General features: G+C 44.5%; 1 protein-coding gene across 4 annotated transcripts in view; it reads right to left on the bottom strand.

Annotated features, from left to right (window-relative positions):
• The window catches only part of LMCD1 (LIM and cysteine rich domains 1), a 69,936-nt gene extending 61,272 nt beyond the window's left edge, over positions 1 to 8,664 (bottom strand). Inside the window, exons 1-2 of one of the 4 annotated variants that reach the window (XM_065550834.1) lie at positions 8,223 to 8,406; positions 1,632 to 1,784 (exon numbers count right to left, since the gene is read on the bottom strand). Coding sequence is in view for 1 of the 4 variants with exons in the window: in XM_008168058.4 (XP_008166280.2) it covers positions 8,223 to 8,249 (27 nt within the window). In the remaining 3 variants the exon portion in view is untranslated. Of the gene's footprint in view, positions 1 to 1,631; positions 1,785 to 8,222 lie in introns of those variants that run through there. The other 3 variants (XM_065550835.1, XM_008168058.4, XM_065550836.1) reach the window with 3 other exon arrangements.
• Between the last annotated feature and the right edge of the window lie 5,416 nt (positions 8,665 to 14,080).

Genomic DNA, 14,080 nt, shown 5'->3' with positions numbered 1-14,080 from the left:
AGCAGTTCCTAATCTCCAAAGTTGCTACTAATTTCAGTTGTTTCAGCATTATTATTGTTATTTTTTAAAATGAGTACCGACCCTTGCACTTTATGGGTGGTGGGTCAAGGACTGGAGAGTGGGAGGGCTTGGAGACTCTGCACTTATGCCTGTGACTGGAGAGAGGAAAGAGTAGGACACTGAAGAGGTGCGGTGGTGGGTCTATAATTAGAATGAGGACAAGGGAAACTAGTCAGAGTATCTGTAACTAAAGTGACAGAGGTAAAGAATTTGTAGCCAGAGTCAGGTGTGGTGAGCATGTCTTGGGAGTGTGGAAGGAGGCAGCCCCTAAAATATTGACTGTAATGGCTAAATAGTCTCAGAATAGCTCCACTGAAGTCTTTCCCTTTCTTTCACTAACTCCTATTTTTGAATGAAACTATACCTACATTCTTGGCACTTCAAACTCCCTCCTGACTGGAGTCCTTTTAATAGGACTCCAGACACATTCTTCCTGCAGGAAGAATCATAAAGGGCCTGAACCATAAGGTGAGCTAGACTTAATCTAGATCGAGCCCAAACACACAAGCTCTTCACCCACACATTCTGCATAGTGAGCTACTGGGTGAAAGTTCAAGGCAATTGGTGTTTGGTCTCATTCAAGGCTGTTTTAGTCAGGATGAGGGAAAAGCAAATAGTTCCTCCCCTCCCATGACACAGGACAGAATATGACAGAGCCTTAATAGTCTAGGGCTAAGTGAAAGAAAGGCATGGGTGTGGGCAGAACTCCCAAACCTCCTGCACTGAGGTCAGACTGTTGTAAACTTTATGATTCAGTACATAGAAATACATGTTAGTAGAGACAAAGTGTCTACAGTAAGATGAATGTTTTTCTTTGCAGACTAATGCAGTGCTATTAGTCATCCTATTCCAACAGGAGGACTATTGATCTCATTGGGGTACATATTGATTCAAGTCATGCAGATATCATGACAACTATGGACCACCTTTTAAATGACCACAGATGGCAATAGGTCTCCAGTTTTCTTGGGTAGTACATTACATAACACCATTGATATCTACTGGAGCTACACAAAGAAGGAACACCTTTGGCTTTCCAATTAAGATTAGGGTCTGCATTAGCTGAACCATTTAAAATAGCTGAAGAGGTTCCAACCTGGAACTCTGAACTGTTGCTAATGTGGTCCACAACCAGCAATTGTGAATACTGAGAAAGTACATTTTTTCCCTTGCAGATTACTTGTCTAAGTGTAGAAAATATTTTGGTCAGATTTTCTGTCAGTCTAGACATGCAATTGGTTGTACAGTTATTGTTCACACAAATTAGCTCTTGCGTATGCAAATAACTAATGACATTTTTTGCATGCAGTCACTATAGTTTACATGTGCAATCCTAGTAACTATGCATGTCACTCTAAGAACTTGTCAGTGCCAACTGGCAAAGTGTTTTCTGTTCTGTAACAGTATCCTAACAGGCCTGACAAACTCACTGCACCCAACAAATTGCTGTTGTCATATTTATCTATAAAGAATGTCATATGAGATCTTAAATGAAAGCCAGGATCTTGCTGGTCGTTACTATTTTTAAAATATCATCCATATACATCACAATTTATAACTATATAACTTACAGTTAGTATCAAGCATTACCACCCAGCACAGGTGAAAAACTGGTGTTGCCAGACGAATGGATGTATATTCACCAGTCTGTCTAGGTTCACATGTAGAGTAAGCATGGTAAGCCAAAACACTGCAGATCCCCATTTACATCAATCAGTGTGGGGCTAGGAAGTCAACAGGAAGAAAAGAGCCATGTCTAGAGATGCACTTCAAAAGGTTTTTTGGATTTGTTCTGCAGTTATAAGACAGCACCCCGTTCTCCATCAGAGAGCAAAAAGGAACAGCTTTTTGCATCTGTGGATCCCAGCCGTGGGAGTTGGGGATGCTGGGAGATTGTTTTAGGTGAGAAACTACTTTAGACAAGGACTTTAGCCTGTTAAAGGTAAGTTTAGACCAGGGGTAGGCAACCTATGGCACACAAGCTGATTTTCAGTGGCACTCACACTGCCTGGGTCCTGGCCACCGGTCTGGGGGGGGCTCTGCATTTTAATTTAATTTTAAATGAAGCTTCTTAAACATTGTAAAAATTGTTACTTTACATACAATAGTTTAGTTATACTGGTATATTAGACTTATAGACAGAGACCTTCTAAAAACGTTAAAGTGTATTACTGGCACACAAAACCTTAAATTAAATTAGAGTGAATAAATTAATACTTGGCACAGCACTTCTGAAAGGTTGCCGACCCCTGGTTTAGACTAAGGAGTTATACTTTTACGTACCTATTTCTTTTCCCGTTATCCTTACTCAATCTCTCAAGTCTTAGTCTTTATAGTGAAGCAGTCAAGCTTCTTATCAGATATAATCTCTGGGCCAGGATGTTATAAAGGGACCCGAACCCGGAGTTGTGCCTATGTATACTGTTCCCTGGGAAATAGCAAGCCTGGTAATGACTGTCAGTGTCCAGTGAAAGGAGCCAGATACTACCGGGGGACACTTTCAGAGAGGCTCAGGGGTTGGGGTGTACCTATTGGTAACCTGCTAAACAGATTAAGGGCTGCAGAACCTTAAAGAGACTGATGGTATGAGGAAGCTGACAACCAGTTAAGCACAAGCAAATCTCTCTTGCTGAGGCAAGGGGATAACTGGGTATCCTGGACAGTGAATCTCCAAGACAGAGCCACAGCATATAATTTCATGCGCAAACTGCTGGAAAACTGCTATGTTTTTGGCCAAAGTAGTGGTTCAGCCAATGTTCTATAGACTGCTCTTAGCAGTGACTGCTCCCCCCAACTCATTCACAGGCTTACAAATGGCTGGTTGGACAGTCTGCAGCTAAGTGTCACACATGGCTCTAAAATAAGTCTTAGGAGAACCACCATGCACAGCAAAAAAGGAAGATCACTCTGTGGATTTAGCTTAAAAGCTCCTGACTGACTTTAAATAACTGATATAGCAATTTAAAGGTCTCACAATATTGCATTAAGACAGAGACCAAAACAGTTGCAGGATTTTAAAAGGTTCTGGGTAATTTTATGGCTTAACTGTGGGTCAAATTCTGCAGTACTGAATGAAACAAAGCTCTCATTCACGTCTATATCATTATACATAGTCAGATATAATGAAAATCTCTGGCCCCAGGACATATGCTGACTACTGCAGAGTTGCTGATTTATTATGGAGTTTTGCCACTTTCTGAAGTATTAGGTTGTCCACCCAGAATTCCAGGTATGACAGACCAATGATCCGATCCACTATGGCAAAAGCTTATGCTCCTCCGTTCTCTCTAGCTTGCCCACCTTGGGCAGCACAGCTTTTATTTTGCTATGTCCATCCCCTGCTAAAAAAATTAAAAGAAAAAGAATAAAAAAAACATTTGCATCACCTGAAACAAAACTTCAGCTTGGCTTGGAACACAGTTTATTTCCTTTTCCTGATCAAATTATTGTTTGAATTCAGGGGGAGAAGCCCATGAATCCTTGTTTCTCTGTTCCCATTCAAATGTTTCCAATAAACTGCAAAATGTCAACTTAGATCTTTGTTTTGAGTTCAAACTTTAATCTAAACAACTGATTTTCCAAACAGAACGCTTTCCCCTCACCTTGTTTTAATTTCCTCAGAGGAGTCCCATAATACTGCTGATTTCTCACTCAGTGTAACTAAACCCAGTGATTTGAGAAGAAAAAAAAGTCACATTTTTCAGGGCCGTGGAACAAGCTCTAATGAATTCCAGACTCATTTGTAGACTTGCTCAGACTGGTTGTGAGACACTGCCAAGCCAAATTAATAGTTGACAGTAGCTCACCCTGTGCCTAGAAAAAAATGCCCTTCTCACAATTCAGGAAATTAAACAGCTGTCTGCTGCAAAGACACCCATGTGTCTTTGAACATATTCTATTATTCAGACAGATTGATGCAAGATATTTTTCTTGGTATTATGTAACTGCATTTCCCTTTTTAAGTGTCAGCTAGCTGGGACTTTCCCTTTTACTGTTGTTCTTGGTTCAGATTCAGGTGATAGGAGACAGACAACTTGTCAGAAGATTACAGAAGATAAGGAGATATATCATTGAGTCAATCAATGCAGGGGTTTTTAAGCCCTATTTTGACCCGTCAGAAGCAACTGTGCAAAAACACGTCAACAGGACCCCACATCCCTGTAATGCAGATGAGATACTCATGCAATGCTTGTCACACATTTAAACGAAGTTCAAAGTTGCTGATGACATCTGCTTTCAGCAATGACAGCTCTGTATAAAGCTTTATCTTTCAGAAAGACTGACAAGTTTCTGCATCCAGAGCGCAAAGTATCCCTTCTGTGTTCCACAGCTGTGCAGCATCATTGTCCCTTCTCCTTCACAAATCACATATGAAGAACTTCTGGGAGAGAACAGCCTAGTGTAGAGATTGTTACCTCAGAGCATAATTTGTCACTCATAGTATATACTCACGCTGGGCAGTAAGGGGAGAGAAGAAGTCCCCTTGTTCTCCTGCATATGGTATCCACATCATGAGTTGCACCATGAGGGAAGAGTAGCTAGAGCTGGTTGGAAAACAGATTTTCTGCCCCATGAAAGCTTCCAAAACACCCCTAACTTTTGGGGGGCTAGCTACCCGGAGTACAAATGCACCACACCTCATGGGTACATACTCTGTACTGCTACCATGTGATACTGCTGCCGGTGCTACCACAGCGGCACTACTATTTTCAGCATGCTATCTCAGAGGAGAGCTAACACAACTATGTCTACATGAGCTGGGAATCACACCCTTAGCTTGTAGTGTAGATGCAACCAAAGAGAGTGAGCTTCCTCTTCTTCCCTAAGAAAGCCTCATTTCTGGGCATCAGCGGAAGTATTCCTGAATGACCAAAAGCTACCACTAAATTTTTTGCCCCATGTACTTCAGATTTCACTGTCATTGTGTTGTTTCTGCTAGGGATCATTTCAGGCTGTGAGATTGGGCCATTGCTGCCACATGGCATGCAATGACATTTTGGCAATAAAGAGCTTTATAAAATACAAATATAAGTGTGCCGTACAGTCAGTGGAACCAATGTCAATAGACTAGCAATGCTAATGACAGTCATCTCAACCAGGCAGCATTCCAACATGGATCAGGTGGGAATGAAAGATGGGGAGTTGATGACCACATGGAAAACAGCTGGCAGAGTTGGAGAGAGAGAGAGAGGGAGAGGATGGGAGGGAGAAGATAGCACAGATCAGTTAGATGTTCAGGGCTAGACTGTGACTGGCCTTTGGGAGGGTTTATGGAGGGCAAGCCAAAGGAGCTGCCTCTCCTCAGGAATTTGGCGCAAGGGCCTGTCACAGCCATAGTCCCTGAGCTTAGAGGAGCACAGTAGTGTGCACCCATGGGGTTACATTGCACCAGAGGGAGCAGACTATGGTCCCAGTCTCAGAGGGAAGGGAGTGCTGCTGCTGCTCCTCCAGATAGAGGGAGCTATATGTCAGTCACACAGACAGAGCCTCCTCTCCTGTATTAAACAGCCAGGAGGGGGATTTGGGGAGAGATGTTCTCTGCAAGGAATCGCTCATGGAAGGGGTTAGCTGGTGACAGTAGATGTGCCACCCATTTCTCCCACCTCAAAGCCTGAGGACCTGCCTCCAAATCTGGTAGATCCCAGGGTGGCTACAGCCATCTGCACAGAGGCCATGAGACTCAGCACCCATGTTAGTCAGTGGGTGCTGCCCCCATCCCGCTCCTGGGGGGCACCATGCTACCAGGGTTGTTGCCATTAAGTAGCAAGGTAAGAAGATATTATTGTAAAGAAATCCAAAGTGTGTTATTTTGACAGTGCAGAAATCTAGAGATGCATTTGATCTCACTTCGAGGAGGTGGTTTCCTTTCTTTCCCTAGTTATGCTGCCATGCAGGTGTATAAGAAAGCCATAAAGCCCCCAGTTCCCTGGCAACATACGCCATGTATCTTTTCTCTGGAGACTAATAGCTCTTAAATTCAGTTTGAAGTCAGGAGTCACACTGGGATGGCGTTCAGTTGTTCTGACTCAAGGAAGAGAACGGAAGTGGCCTGGGACTTCACTTCCTGAGATAAAAGGTACTGGAAATTCCCCAGTCTCAAACAAAAACAAAACAACCTTCTCCCCTCCCCCCCAAACAAAAAATCCACCCACCCACAGGGTCTCTCTAAGGGGTTCTAAGTCTCTATTAGAGGCTGATGGTCAGAGTTATGATACACATCAGTTTAGAATAGATGAGGACTAGTAATTGGTTTTGGCCAATTGAAGTTTTACTGAAGTAAGTTCTCAATATACACATTTGCCTGTCCAAAAAACAAACACACAAACTTTATATAGGTCAACTCTTAGAAAAATCCATAGGGCACTTTAATAAATGTACTTCGTGCATAATGTTTTATATTACACATAACAATGCACTTATTTTGTAACATTCCTTCCCTCGGTGTCTGCTGTTTATGCACTGGATCCAGAGCCCATGTAAGTCAATGGATTTCCTCCCCACACACCCCAGTCAACTTCAGTGTGCTTTGGAGCAGGCCCAGAAAGGGATGGAAGTAGTCTAATACCATCACACTAAGAATTCACTTCTAGAAGTCATAGAAGCGTAGTGGAAACCATTCTGATTCCTGATCACTCCAGTGTGATCCTGCAAAATGCTGCACGTGCTGTCCCTGAGCCAGCACAGCACCCAAGAACACCTACTTACAATTAAGCAGGAGTAGTTCTATTGAAGTAAACGAGACTACTCGCATGCTTAAAGTGAAGCATGTGCTCAGAGCTTGATGGATCAAGCCTTGTATGTACGCATGCATGTCACTCTAAGCCACCATTCCATCACAGGCTTCTTTTGGGGGAGCGCAGCTACATACAACCCCTTACAGTGGGCACTGAGCAAATATCACACACAAAATTGGGCAAAAAACAGAACTGAAATCTCCCACTATCTGCAGCTCCCTGGTGTATAAAAAGCTCTCCCCTCCCACTTCCAGCACATAAGATTTTTCAAGATATATAACTGGGGCCTTTGAGAAAAATGAAAAGTTCTTCACAGGCATGTACAACGTGCTGACAATTAAGGAAGTGGCAATGAGGGGGAAAACGTTCCTTCTATAATCCAACTCTACCAAGGAAAGGAACAAGACCAAACCCATTTTTAAGCTGATTTCCACTCTACTGAGGAGAGTGAATTCTAAATTAAACTCCCACCTCATTGTCAAACAGCCTGAGGTGAAATAATTTATAAAGCATCTCAACTTTCAGAAGAGATCATTCCCAGCTTTCCCATCATGCATTTAGGCATCAAGTTGTGTCAGGCAAGCCTTCCACTGCTAGATAACTACCTCAAAAAGAGATTTGGAAAGAGTCATTAACTGCACTCACTGGGGCTATTCCTCCATCTCCTTGAGAGATAAATGACTACACTAAATAGGGAACTGAATTCCTTCCAGAATCTGGCTTCTTGCCATTGTGTGCAGGTAAGTTATCTGCCTTCAAGCTAGGGGAGTAACAAACTACTCTCCGTTTTATTTATTGACCTGCACTTTTTTTTTTTAAACATACACACACTTAACTGGGCACCAGGCCAGCACTGTGGGAGTGAAGTGTTCAGACTCTGGAGAGAGAGAGGGGCTAGCTACCTTATGCCAGACTTGCTGCTCTCAGTACTTTGAATGATCATTTTGGCAATGGCCAAAGAAGCTACAAGAGGTGAAGGGAAATGGAGATTTTATTAAAGATCTACCAAACTAGGCTACCTACCACTTTGTTAAACTCCACAGGCTACCTTTCTGATCATCCTCTCTGAAGTACGCTGAGGTTGGAATTAATCCCAAGGGGGCTGAAAGCAAATCCTACAAAGTGACAGCAGATTAACTGTGTACTTTGGAAAACATTACAGTCTCCTCAGCCAAGAGGGTAAGTTAACACCTCCACTGGCATTAGCACAGGAAAAATCAAGGTGACACCACACAGAGTCAGTGTTCAGGGAGAAATTGCATTGATATATTTAGAGGCTTTACTTAGCTACAGAAGAAGAAGAAGAAGAAAAAAAACAGCACAACAAAACCCAAAACATACTAACCACTCCTGACTTGCCAGGCAAGTGGTGGTGGTGGGGGGAAGGGACTACACAAAGCAGAAGGTGCAAATAAAGTTGCAACTCACCTTTTGAATTCCTGGGCTCAGATCCATTACAAGCCTCGTCCTTTCCTTCTCCCACCTCTTTTTTCAAGGTGTCAGCTCTATCGGGGCACTATAGCAGAGTGCTACGGTGCGTACTCCTGGCAGCAGCCGGTGAATGACTTGTGTGTGTAAATTGCTGTGGGCTAGAGTAGTGCTGGTTAACAAAGCTGCCGTTCAAGCCTTCTCCCCAGCCTGCCCGAACCGTGCCTTTTTAATTGGAGGCTACAGCTCCCTCTAAAATGCTGTCAGCCAATCCGAGGCGGGGCTCCAACTTTTCCATCCAATGCCTGAGTGAGACTCGAGCCTCAGGTTCTTTCTCTCACTTTAACCCCTGCGGGGGTAGGGGGAGGAGTGGGAAGCACCCAGACCCAGCTGTTGAGAGTTTGCTGCACATCTGTCCCACACAATCGCAAGCAGGGAGGCTGGAACCTGAATCACATCTCTCCCTTTAGCCTTTTCCTTTAAAGGAAGAAGGGGTGGAGGGAAGCAATGATCTTGGGAAACCAACTCATTCACAGCGAAAAGGAGTGTGGGTGTTTAACCAAGAGAATCAAGGGCACTTTTAGTCCTTTAAATCTGAAAACTAAACCTGCTCTGCCCTCCCCTCCCCTCCTTCAATCTCACACTGCCCCCCCCCCCCACTTTTCAATAACCAAAGTGTTGATTTAAACCAGACTATTATCTTCCAAGCTAACCTAACGTTTTCTCGCACTGGGGTGTGTTTAAGGAAAGGGGGGCAGGACTTTGAGCTCTGAAAGGGTTGTGGAGTGATATATAATTTATTAGAACCACAGTGCAAGGCAAGTCATTGAAATATTTGACAGTGAATATTTGACATCCTTCAAACTAAGCTTTTTTTTTTTTTTTTTTTTTTGTGGTAAAGCTGCCAGTGCCATAGGCTTTAGCACTGGGAAGTGCTGGAGAGGGCGATTTTATAGGTCTTGAACCAGACAGAAATGTGTTGGGTCAGTTTATCACAGTGGACAGAGGTCAAACATATTAGAAGGGCAAGGGTCTACATGAGCTGGGAATCACACACATGTCTAAAAACATGATTCCCTTGTAATTGTAATTGGGGGGGGGGAAAAAAGCCCCAGTGCAATCTAGTAGAATAAACATGACATTTTGACATGAAACTGCAGAATCTTCCTTAATGCCCGCAATGAGCGTTCATTCCTGCTCCTTATTTTGCAACGATTTAAACACAAAGCCCCTTTGTCTAGATGAAAATCCAAGTGGCTCTCATACACTTGTGTTTTCAGTTTCCTCACTCCACTGGCTGTTTCCCACTTCCTAAGTGGTGCCTAGATCCAAGCCGCTGAAAAATACGGAAAAAAATGGGAAGTCCAGTCAAAATAGCAAAGTGCAGGATCCAGTTACCTTGTTGTGTTCTGAAATAAAATAGACATTTCAGCAGTGAAGAAAAATAACTGATCAGGGCTGAACGGTCTCCATATTATGTATGTGTGTGTGTGTGTGTGTGTGTGTGCCACCTGTCATGTGCTGTGGGTAGCCGTTTCTAAACTTGTCACTAGATACATTTGAACATTTTTAAATTAATCAGGAGTACAAAAGGTATGAGAGAAAATCTGGACACACCTAAAAATCCCACTGGAGGAGTTACTTATAACCCCCCCCCCCCCCAAAGAGGCTTTTTGAGACTAGAATGGCATAAGGATATTGTTTTTCAAACTCACATGATGAAGAGTGGGCACGCACACACACACACACACACACACACACACACACACACACACACACAAAGGCAGTCTGGGAAATGGAAATGAGTTTACAAAGGCACTTTTCAAATCCATAGGGATGGAGCTCCCACCACAGGTTCAGGAAATGGTGGGGCACTTTTAATGTTTCAGGGCAAAATTGACTTTGCCACATGGCTTGGCATGTAGCTGTGTCACCGCATAAGCAGCACAGGGAGACACAGCTCCCTCCCTGCTTCCCCCTTGCTGTAGAGGACTTGAGGGGTGGCTTGATGTGACAGTTCCCAGCAGCAGCCATGGTTGTGAGGCACCTCGCCTGCACTTAGTGTGAGGAGGCCTTATCTATGCCTGCCATGGGCCAGCTCCCCGACTCTACCAGCCACAGGTAACACAAGCACTCCCTTCTAGGCATCACAGCCCCACTGTTACTCTGCAGGTTAGTACACTCCAGCCTTCGAGCCCTCCAAGTGTCTCCCTGGAGGGTCTAGCCCCTCTTCCACTGGACACAGTATTCACTGATTCGGTGTTGCCACAGAAGCAGGACACCCCAGCTTACCAGTTATACCTCGGACCGCTGCTCCGCTTAACATACAGCACTCACATAGTGAAAAGAAGTAAAAGTTTATTTAACAACGTACAAAGAGTAAAGTGATAGCAAGTAGAAGCATTGCAAACAAATGATTTCTTATCAAACAAAATCATAGCTTGCATTCTAGAACCTAGACTTACTTAACTAGATACTTTCACATCTTACAGAACAATACTCACCCAAAGTGTTTCCAGCATTATACAGCCAGGCTTGGCTATGGTCTTCCATTCATGAGCCAGATCACCCTGTCAACTTGCCTTCTCGGTGAAGGTCCAGGGTGTCTGTTTGTACCCCCAGATAGAGCAGAACAATTGTTGTCCTTATTCATGAACAGGAAGTCCCTTGCTGGTTGTTTTTTCCTGTATACTCCTTTCTTGTAGATTTCACAATCTCTTAATCAGCATCTGGCTCAGTGTGCAAATAGACATACGTTGTGAGACACACAATATACAATGACCAGACAGGGAGATAGGTGTCTATTATCCCCAGCCTAAAAGAAACCTGTCTGAAACATCTCACCTCCTGGTTATTTGCTGTAAGAACATACATGTCTATATTAAGAATTAACTGCTTAAATGTCAGCTGTATGTACATTTCACAATTATGAACATCCCCCCCCACTTCGGGGATGCTAGCTTCTGGCCCTGCCCCTTCCATCCAAGGCCCCCCTGCTTGCCAGAGCCCCAAGGTCCACCCTGCCCGCTGGAGCTGAGCCCCCGCTGGTTTCAGGGAAGAGGGGGAGCAACAGTGGGGCCTCAGGGCAGAGCATGGGCGGGGCCATGGCCTGGGTTAGGGGAGGCTTAGCCGTCCCCGGCCTACGATACCTGCCGCCAATGGGCCACTGTCTCAGAGACTTCACATGCCAGCCTTTAGTGAATTACTATCCATATATCCGACGCAGGGGACAGTTGTAAAACTCTATGCACCCCCTGTGTCCTCTGCCCATTGACACTGACAGGTTCATGGGTCACACTTGATCACTGTGGATAGGTGCATACACATGGCAAAGATATCTGATAGCAAGGGGCTTTTCAGTCTTGTTGACAAAAATCATTTCAAAATCTACCAGTTGGAAGGTGAAGTTAGACAAATTCAACCTTAAAATAAGATGCAATTTTGAAGCAGTGAGATTAATCAAACATTGGGATACTTTACCAGTGGAGGTGGTAGACTCACCACCCCTTGGAGTCTTTAAAGTGAGATTAAATATTTTTCTAGAACAGTGGTGCTCAAACTTTTCCAGTCACGCCCCCCGCACCCCGTTCCAAGTAACAGAATCTGTCCACTCCCCTGCACTGCACAGCCAAGGCTTTCTTGGTAGTGGAGCTTGAGCTGGGGACGGTGGAGGAGAGGCAGAGCTGGTCTGGGGGCAGAGAGAGAATCAGAGTCCGACTGTGGGCGGAGCAGGTGGCAGAGTGGAGCTGCAGCTGGGGGTGGAGCTGGGCTAGAGGCAGAGAGGGAATGAAGAAAGAGCTGGGCTGGGGGGCGGAGTAGGGGGTGGAGTGGAGCTGTGGCTTGGGTTGGACCTGGTCTGGGGGCGGAGAGGGAGTGAGAGCAGAGCTGGGCCTGGAGGCAGAGCAGGACTGGGGGCTGAATGAGATCGGAGGTAGAGCTGGTTTGTGGGAGGAGCAGGGCTGGAAGCATGACACTACCTCCCAGTCCACCATGGAGGCTGGCCACGCCCCCACCGAGTGCCCCCCGAATGTTCCTCCGCCCCGCCAGGGGAGCACGCATCTCAGTTTGAGAACCACTCTTCTAAGTCCAGTTTGTGAGGGAAATTCAATAGCCTGTGTGTGTAGGGGGCCAGGCAGGCTGCATGGTAACGGTGAGTCTATGAATCTATGACTCCCCACATTCACTCCCTGCTTCATGGGCCTGGAGAGACACGGAAGCTCTGCAGTGCCCTTAACATGCTCACAACACTCGCAGTTTTGCATGGAGTGACTATAATCCAACCTCATGCTTCAGGGCTCTAACTTGTCACCTACAGGGATCAGGAAGCAGTTTTATCTCTAATGTACAATTGGACAGTTGAGTCTTATATATTTTCCACCGATCTGTGAATCATCAAGGACTGGCCACAGTTGATGATGGGACGCTGGATAGGGTGGATTGGTGCTCTGAGGCAATACAGAAATTCCTGTTTCTCAGATGCTTGGCTGGTATATCTTGATCACATGCTCAGGGTCAAACTGATCATCAGATTTGGGGTTGGGAAGGAATTTTAACTCAGATTTGCAGGAAGTTCAAGATTCTTTCACCTTCCTCGCAGCATTGAGCGTGGATCACTTGCTAAAATCATCTAGGAAAAATCTCACCTAGTCAATTTCTTGAGACCTCAGGCATTTGTGGCACCTTGGCCTCTCCTCCTCTTTGCCTATGGCACAAAACAGTTTAGCCTCCTGAGGACTGAAATGCTTTAATTTAGCCCATGTTACTGGGCTCAATATAGGGGTACTGGGTAAAATTTAATGGCATATGGTATATTGGACGTGAGCCCTTCTGCCCTTAACATCTATGAAATTATGAAAAGGACAGAGGTAATAAATTGCTGCTAACCTATACCAGCAACACGTTACCGCACCCCTCATGCTAGCTCAACTGCATTGGCCAGTGCAATGGTAGAGAGACCCAAAGTGCCACTCAATTCCCTGTACCTCCCCGGTCACCTGTTCTGAGGGGGGAAGGGCGAATGGGTATGCAGTACCCACTAACTCTTGTGCACTGGGACTCAAAGGCTAGATAGTTTGCACAGGAATGTAAGCAGGTGTTCTTAAATTCCTTTGCACACCTGCACAGACACACAGTTTAAATTAAAATATAACCTATAATGAATATATTAGATGAGGTCAGAAGTCATATGGCTAAAGTCCACCCTTTTATGGCATCATTGAACTATCTGCAACATGAGCTCCAACCAGGAAGTTAGTGTTTATTATAGCTAAGCATCATTCAGCATAAACTCCCAAACATTTTATGTTATTCATAGATTCCAAGGCCAGAAGGGACCACTGTGATCCTCTAATCTGACCTGCTATATAACACAGGCCATAGGACTTCCCCCAAATAATTCCTAGAGTGGTCACATTACCAGTTTAGGTACCTGTGCTATCTTGTACACTCATCAAATAGGTATAACAGCTGAAAGAAAAAAATATTATAAAGATGGTGGTGTTCATGTTTTTAATTTGCATATCAATAAAAAGAGCATGTTGCAGATATGTTTAAAATTACTTTCTTCTCACAGCTATGTTGTTTTGATGATTTATTTACTTTTTTTTCCTTTCTGTAGATTTAAACCATAATCAGGACACCCATACAGAAACATAAGGTTTATTCCAATCTTTAGCTATTAGTGATCAGGATGAGACCCGTATCAGGGGACAGATTGTCCCACATCAACCAGCTGTGCGGTTCTTACACCTCTTTCTGAAGCATCTGGTGCTGCCCGCTGTCAGAGATGAAGTGGACGACATGAACCTGGAGTCTGATCCAGTCTGGCAGTTCTTATGTTCCTAAATAAACTCAGTCCA

Source organism: Chrysemys picta, chromosome 7, assembly GCF_011386835.1.
Source record: "Chrysemys picta bellii isolate R12L10 chromosome 7, ASM1138683v2, whole genome shotgun sequence".
NCBI classification, from domain to species: domain Eukaryota; kingdom Metazoa; phylum Chordata; order Testudines; family Emydidae; genus Chrysemys; species Chrysemys picta.
This window is presented reverse-complemented; position numbering and strand designations above follow the sequence as displayed.